Source organism: Oryctolagus cuniculus, chromosome 12, assembly GCF_051225735.1.
Source record: "Oryctolagus cuniculus isolate XC-2025 breed Fujian yellow rabbit chromosome 12, ASM5122573v1, whole genome shotgun sequence".
Lineage (NCBI taxonomy): Eukaryota > Metazoa > Chordata > Mammalia > Lagomorpha > Leporidae > Oryctolagus > Oryctolagus cuniculus.
This window is the reverse complement of record NC_142878.1, coordinates 53167277-53175766: the sequence shown is the minus strand read 5'-3', so window position 1 is coordinate 53175766 and position 8490 is coordinate 53167277. Positions and strand designations below refer to the sequence as shown.

The window sequence follows — 8490 nt, the reverse complement described above, 5'->3', positions numbered from 1 at the left end:
TCCCATCTTTTTTGTCTTTTAAAATTTCTGCAAAAAATGTAATTTCAATCCACTCTATAATCACAGGCTTAATGTACCACTAATTTTAATATTCAACAAGTAAAAACTAGAAGAGCACAGTAGTTCAACAAGGGCTAAAACCAACAATCAAATCACCAGATGTTCATTTCATCCCTATACTTTGTTTTTGATTCCATATTAAACACTGTATATAAGAGAAAACATATATTTGTCTTGTGGGATTGGAATATTTCACTAAGCATAATTGTTTCCATCTGTGTCTATTTTGTTGCAAAAGGCAGGATTTCATTCTTTTTTTAAGACTGAGTAGTGTGCTGTTGAGCTTATATATATAGCACATTATCCAGTAGTCAACTGATGGGCATATGGGTTGATTCCATATCTTTGGTATTGTGAATTGAGCAATATACATGGGAATACAAATAATTCTTTCATATGCTGATTTCATTTGTTTTGGTAAATTTCCAGGAATGGGATGGCTGGATCTATGGTATATTTAATTTCAGATTTCAGAGAAATCTCTATATGGTTTTCTAGTTGTACTAATTTACATTCTACAGTCAGTCTATTTTTCCACATCATCAACAGCTTACATTATTTTTGATTAGAGGAGAGGAACTAAAAAACTCCAACCAAAAATAATGATAAGCAAATGGGAATACTAACTACCTTGGTTTGTGAAGGACTCGTTGTGTACAGGTGTTGAAATATCACACAGTAGCTCAAAAACATGTACAGTGATTATGTAGACCAGAAATTTCAAAATTAAAAGAGTTTTCTGCCTATAAATGCAAGAATTGATTATATATCCACAAAGATTTGTCTTCCTAATGCTTTACTGAGTGGTACCTGCAGATTTAAGATGCTATTATCAACCCGGACACACGTGCATAGTTTTCTGTTGTTAGAAGACATGGAGAGGAAAGCTGAGAGCATCAGAGGTGAGCCTGTGGTTTTGGAGGTATGTGCCTGAGAGGGGTAGGCTGTTCTGGGTCAGAGTCAAAAGGAAGTTCTAGTTTTTTATTCTTTGTGGGGTTTATCACGCACACCAGTGCCAGCAATTCTATCATATCATGGCATCTAAAATGAAGTGGGAAAAAATCAAATGGCTTTTTGTTTTGTGAACACTGGTGTACTCCCAGTTACTCTCACATACTGGAATTTATTTGGATGATTTGGTTGATCTCAGTATACTAGGATGTGGTGATGCAATTTCAGGTGGAGAGAATTATGTGATAGTAATTGATGGAGAAGTCATATGGCAGTACCCCATACAGATGACAGCTTTCAGAAATCATTACTGGGGCCAGTGCTGTTGCATAGCGGGTGAGACCAACTGCAGTGCTGGCATCGCATGTGGGTACCGGTTCGAGTCCCAATGCTCTACTTCTGATCCAGCTATCTTCTATGGATGGGAAGCCATGGAAGATGACCCAAGTCCTTGAACCACTTAACCCCCTATGGAGGACCCAAAAGAAGCTCCTGTATTCTGGCTCCCGCCTTTGGATTACAATAGCTCCAGCCATTCTGGCCTATTGTGGAGTTGAACTGGCAGATAGAAGACCTCTCTCTCTCTCTCTGTCTCTCCTTTCTCTGTGGCTCTGACTCACAAATAAATAGATAAATATTTTTTAAAAAATGAATCATTACTGAAAATATTCCTTTTTTCATCCCAGAAAAAAATTTCACATTTTTGTATGTTTTTGAAACATCAAAATACAGTTTAACACCTGCCTATGATGCTGGTGTTTTCCAAGCCAAAGGCATAATGTGTACACCGTGTTATAATGGAGCGTATTTGGCGCATACATCACAAAAAAGGTTTATGGTTACTTTGAGGTAAAACCTTAAAAATCCTCTTTTAACTTCAAATATACTGGAGTCGTGGAGTCAAATATGAGAGCATTGACACAAGCTGACGATGCTTGCACAAACCACAAGAGGGCACATCGTTCTTCAGATGAGGGTTATTTTCCACATGACCTAAGTGATTTGACAGGTGCATGTTTGGTTCACTCTTCATTGTTTCAATTGCTGCAGAGCAGAGAGGCTGTTTTCCAAGGAGCAAGGATTCTCCAGGAGTTCCTACCCAGAATCCAGGTTCTGGAGCTGGAGTGTCACCCTGACATTTGCGGTACATCCAAGGCTGCCAGGACTTTGTCTTTCACCCAGCTCACCAACCATGCTCTCTGCGTCTTGCTCAGTGACTGTGGTGGTCCTGCTGATAACTGTGCGTAAGTGATGTTTGGTTTTTAAATGATTTTCTGTTCCAAGGTCTGGGTGAAGATTCCTAGCCCCACTTCCCCCCAGGACTGTCCTGTTGATAAATTTCTAAATAACAACATCTTAATCATTTTAGGAAGGACAAATGGAGACTCAGTGACCCAGACAGAGGGACCAGTTATCCTCTCTGAGGGCTCATCTCTGACTCTGAACTGCAACTACCAAACCAGCTATCAGGAATTCCTTTTCTGGTACGTCCAGTATCTCCATCAGGGTCCTCAGCTCCTGTTGAAAAGTGCAACAGAAAACCAGAGAGTGGAGCATCAAGGTTTTCACGCCACTCTTGTCAAGAAGGACAGCTCCTTCCACCTGCACAAATCCTCACTGCAGTTATCAGACTCAGCTGTGTACTACTGTGCTCTGAAAAACACAGTGATAGGAACCAGAGGGGGAGCTGAGCACAAACCCAGAGGTGTGCAGCTGGGGCTGTGGGTGGGCAACCTTGGGAGGGTCGAGCTAGGTTTCCCTCCAAAGTCATGAGGTGTCTGGGGACACTCGCAAGGAAGGAACAGATTCCAGCTTTAATGTCTCAGGGCTCAGGAGCCCTGGAGTAAGTGAGACTAGGAGTGGGAAGAGGAAATCTAGTGAACAGGTGAGTTCCAGTTATGAAATGATGCTGCTTCCAGTAAAGGTGCCTCTAGTGTTCCAGCAGGTTGAAGTCCGGCAGTGTGCTGTCCTCCTCTGCCAAGAGAAATGTGGCTCTGGTCTCTCCTGAAATATCCTCATCTCTCAGTCTGGGAGATCTGTGAGGATCTCATTTTTTGCCTAGTATATGATAAATTAAATGAGATAGCAGGAATCTAATCCGATTGAGATCAGCCTTGTGCAAGTGGCCCTCCTCTCAGCCTGAGCTACAGAAACTCCTGTCCCAGATCCCATTCCTTCATTCCTTTGCAGGAATCTTCCCATGTTCTCCCCGGCACAACAGACAGGAGCCTAATCGGGGAAAGATTGTGAGGGGAGCCTTGCCTTGTCTCTCTGTGTGAGACCCAAGTCAGCTGTGGGTGGCGGCATGACTCTGGGTTTTGTGCTGCGACTGTTCTTGTTGATTTGGGGTGAAAGGTACTTTGGTTTCAAGCTAGATCTTACTTTTTTAGGAGCCTATTCTTTTTTAAAATAATTATTGTTTTTGAAAAGTAGAGCTATAGAGAAGCAGAGGCAGAGAAAGCGATAGTGAGAGAGAGAATGGTCTTCCATTCACTGGTTCACTCCCCAATTGGCCAAATGGCCAGATATGTGCTGTGCCGAAGCCAGCAGCCAGGGACTTCCCTGGGTCTCCAACGTGGGTGCAGGTGATCAAGTACTTGGGTCATTGTCTACTTCTTTCTAGGTCACAGCAGAGAGCTGGATTGGAATGGAGCAACCAGAACTCGAACAAGCACCCATTAAGGATGCCAGCACTGCAAACAGTTTCTTTAATGCATATGCCACAGTGCCAGCTCCAGGAGCATATTCTTTTAATTATTATAGTGCCTAGCTCTGTTTTTTCGACTGCAGGAGGAATCTTCATCACAGAAAGGAAGTGTAAGGGCTGTGGCATCAAAGACATGGGGTCTCAGAGGGCACCCTCAGTGCACGAAAAGAACCTCCTATTTTAGTCCAGGGATTCCATTCAGAAGTGGTACTTAATCAAACAACCATATATTTGTGAATCTAGAAGTTGAGTATAAACGTACCATCAAGTAGAGCTGGGGCTCTGTTGTGGGAGGTAGAGCCACTTCCTGTAGTGCTGACATCCCATTGTTGGGATTTCCAGTCCTGAGTGCTCCAGTTTCAATCCAGCTCTCTGCTATGGCCTGGGAAAGCAGTAGAGTTGTCCAAAGTGCTTGATCCCCTGCACCGCCGTGGGAGACCTGGAAGAAGCTCCTGGCTCCTGGCTTCAGGTCAGCGCAGCTCTGATCTTTTCAGCCAACTGGGAAGTGATCCTGAAGATGGAAGAACACTCTCTCGCCTGTCTCTCTCTCTCTCTTTGTAACTCCTTCTTTCAAATAAATATATACATCTTTAAAAAAGAAAACAGAAGAAAGAAAAATGCCTATTCATGCCCTTTTTACATTCCTTAACTGGATTATTTGTGGTTTTTTTGGTGGTTGTTGTTGAGTTTCTTGAACTATTTGTAGATCCTGGATATTAAGCTTTTATCAGTCACATTGTTTGCAAATATTTTTATCCCATTCTGCTGGTGGGCTCTTCACTTTGTTGAGTATTTCCTTTGCTAACAGAAGCTTCTTATCTTGGTGTAATCCCATTTGTCTATTTTAGCTTTGATTGGCTGGGGTTCTGAAGTCTTTTCCAAGAAGTCTTTGTGAAAATGTCTTGTAGGGTTCCCTGAAGTTTTCCTCTAGTAATTTGATGGCATCAGGTAAGATTTAGATTCTTGAGGCATTGTGGGTTGATTTTTGAAAAGGAGTATGTAGGGGTCTTTATCATACTTCTGCATGCGTAGTTCCAATTCTTGCAATTCCATTTGTTGAAGATGCTGTGCTTGCTCCAGGGATTGATTTTAGCTCCTGTGTCAAAGATTAGTTGGTTGTAGATTTGCAGATTAATTTCTGGGGTTTCTAATCAGTTTAATTGTTCTGCAAGTCTATTTATGTGCCATTTCCAGGGTGTTTTGACTATAACTGTCCTGTAATATGACTTGATATTTGGTATTATGATGCATCTTTTTTTATAGTTGTTGTTGTTTAAGATTGTTTTATCTGTTTGGTGTCTGTTTTGTGTCCATATCACTTTTAGCATCATATTTTTCTAGATATGAGAAGAATGTTGTTTGTAGTTTCATTGGGATTGCATTGAATCTACAAACTGCTTTCACTAGTATGGACATTTTGATGATGCTAATTCTTCCAATAAATGATGATGGAATATTTTTTCCTTTTTTGTGTCTTCTATTTCATTGTTAAAGATTTAAAATTTTTATTGTAGAGATCTTTCACATCCTTAGTTAAATGTATTCCAGGTATTTAAATTTTTTGTACCTATTGTTAATGGGACTGATCTTACAAGTTCTTTCTCACCCATGGCATGGCCTGTGTATACAAAGGCTATTGATTTTTGTGTATTGATTTGATATCCTGCAACTTTATTAAATTCTCTTATGAGTTCCAATATGTCTTAGTGGAGCCTTTTGGATCTACTATCTACATGATTATGTCATCCATAAACACAGACAGTCTGACTTCTTCTTTTCCAATTTGTACCCCTTTGATTTCTTTTTCTTACTTAATGGCTCTGGCTAAACTTCCAGAACCTTATGGATAGCGATGGGGAAAGTGAGTATCCTCGTTGGGTTTCAGAACTCAGTGGAAATACTTCCACGCTTCTCCCAGTCATTATGAAGCTGTCCTGGGGTTGTCATATATTGGCTTGATTGCATTGAGAATGTTCCTTCAATATCCAACTTGCTTGAGGATTTACTAAGAAAGGATGTTATATTTAATCAAATGCTTTTTCTGCACCTACTGTGATAATATCCTGACTATTTTTCTTCAATTTGTAATGTGATGTATCACATTTATTGATATGTATTTGTTGAACTAAACTTGCATACCAGGTATTAACTTGCAAGTGCTGTGGTGTGAGTAATCTTTCTGAAGTGTTGTTGGATTTGATTAGCTAGTTAGTTGTGGAGAGTTTTTTTTGAATATTTTAAAGATATGTATGCATATTTTCCTGTCTTTTCTCTTATGGCTTAGGATTTGTTACTAAGGTTCAATGTTCTTTCATACTATGAGATCTTCACATAGCATTTCCCAATGATTTCTTCTGTATTTTATTTAACTTTTCCATTTAGGTTTAGGAATTCATTTTTTACATATAATGAATTTATTTTGTGTGTCTTTATCCTAATAGATAATATGTGGTTCAACCATTAGATCTTTATTCCATAATGGTTTTCCAAACATACATTAATATAGGTGTGTGTATGTTTGTGTGTATCCATGCATTGGTCTGATTCTAGGCTAATGATCTCCTACTTCTCAGCAAGACCTCTTTGCTTTCCCCAACTATTTATACACAAATTTTGAGTTTTACACTACGGCTAGTGGGACCTGCCTAGTCCTGCCCCCATGTAAGCAGCAGGTCTGCTCTGCTTCCTCTAATTCTTTTCGATGGCATTTGTTTCGCCTCCCTCATGCATGCTCCTTGAATACTTGGAGGAAGCCCTGGAATTCTCTGCAGTTCTCCTTCGTGAGCTCTTTCCTCCTGGTAGCTATGTTCTTGGATTCTAGTTGTCTTCTAATCCCAGATCCAAACTGTCTTCTGAAATCACAAGGTGTAAGTAATTCACTACTTCCACCTCCCAGTTTATTATTATAGAAATGATGTCATTACAGACACAGTTAACAATTATATTTTAGGAAAATTTCTGGATAAACCAAGAGAAATTAAGACATAATTTCATCACCTCTGTTCGCTGGTTCTGTCAGGGATTAACTGGACCCATCAACTTCTGTGAAAGGAAACATCCAATCTCTGCCGCTGTTTTGCTTCTAGTCTGCACTTAATTTTGAACTCGGCCTTCACCCATTTTCTGGAGAATGAAGCCAAAAGGCACTTGGAGATTTGCACATTATAAGTATTTTTAAAGAGCTAAAGGGAGAGACAATAAAAAATTCTAATCAAAAATAATGATAAACAAATGGAAATACTAACTACCTTGATTTTTTCAGAACACGTTGTATACATGTGTTGAAATATCACACAGTAGGAGGGCCCCAAGATACTGGAATAGGGAAGGTGCACACTGATAGTCCGGGAAACGATAGTTTAATAAAAGTGGAGATATTTCAGTTCCAGGGAAGAGTTAGGGAAAACACTGAAGTGAAAACTCTCCTGGAATTAGTGGGACATAGTGGACCTACGTGAGGGCATGGATGCCCAAGGCTTGGGACACCAGCTGCCGAGTCTACACACCAGCATTTGAAAGGGAGGTGAGTTGATACTGCAGTAGCCTGAGACACTGGCAGAAAAGCAGCAGGAAGAGCCTAGAGAGAATGCAGCTAGAGGCATGTGGGGAAAGTACACCAGCATAACATAACTAGAGGAGAGAAAAATAAAATAAAAGGGACCGGTAAGGACACGATTCTTTCTCTCTACTCACCTTACAAAGGCAAGCAAGACAATAGAGCAGGTGCCATTTTGGACATACGTAACAGCTGCACCAGCTCAGGGCTGTACCTGCCCTCAGCAAAGCAGAAAATTTTGACTCTGGGGAGGAGACATAATAGGAGACTAAGACCTAGTGAATGCGTGGAGCTTATGAACTGGGACTGTGAAAAAAAACTGAGAGTGTGTGGGAGAACTCATGGTGTGGCTGAGATGTGAGTAGTCTCTGTGGGAGACTCCACAAATTCTGGTGACTTTGGCTATGCATTGAGAGACATTCCAGGGGAATCCAAGCTTACACTGAGGCCTGCATAGAGCCTTTGTGTGGCCCTTGGGACAGATTATACATATTATAATATTATAATATACATATTATACCCACTGGGGAGAGTGCTTAGGCACTGATTGCCATCCAGAAGAGGAGATCAGCTGAGCAGAATTGCTTCCCTTCTGAATAAAAATAGAGAGAGAAAAAAGGTTTAGCATACCAAACCTGGGTGTGTCACCTTTGGCACAGCCTTAACCCTGAAGAACTGAACAGAGCTCTCTGTCACATACATCACAAGCCTCTAGAGATTCACCAAAAGCAGACAGTCCCCTTCATCTAGAGTCATAGTGTAATGAGAAAAACCACCACAGTGAGAAAAAAAAGAAACCAAAGAATATTTCCACAATGCCAAACAACAAACATAGAAACGGAGGAAACAAGAACAAGGAAGTCATCATGATGTTCCAAAATGAACATGACACTCCAATAAAGATTTTGAAGATGATGAGATAGAAAATGGAAGATACAGATTTCAAAAAAATTTATGGTAAGAACATTTAGAAGTTATCAAAAACAAATCCATAAATTACAGAAATCCATACAGGACAGGAAAGGAAATCTCTCTTATAAAAATGAAATCTTAAGGAGGAACCGAAATGAAATCAGGAATTTAGTAGTACATGAAATTGAGATATTAAAGAGAAATCAAAATTAAATGCGAATTTAATAGAACAAATAAAAAACACATTTGAGAGTGTTGAAAACAGAATCATTGAAGCAGAATAGAGAATATCAGACTTAGAAGA

At 40.0% G+C, this 8490-nt stretch overlaps 1 gene segment (V, D, J or C); it reads left to right on the top strand.

Annotated features, from left to right (window-relative positions):
• Positions 1-1990: 1990 nt before the first annotated feature.
• LOC149123041 (T-cell receptor alpha chain V region RL-5-like) lies at positions 1991-5162 on the top strand. The segment is given in 2 exon segments: positions 1991-2255; positions 2381-5162. Coding segments are annotated over 2 exon segments (456 nt in total).
• Positions 5163-8490: the final 3328 nt, after the last annotated feature.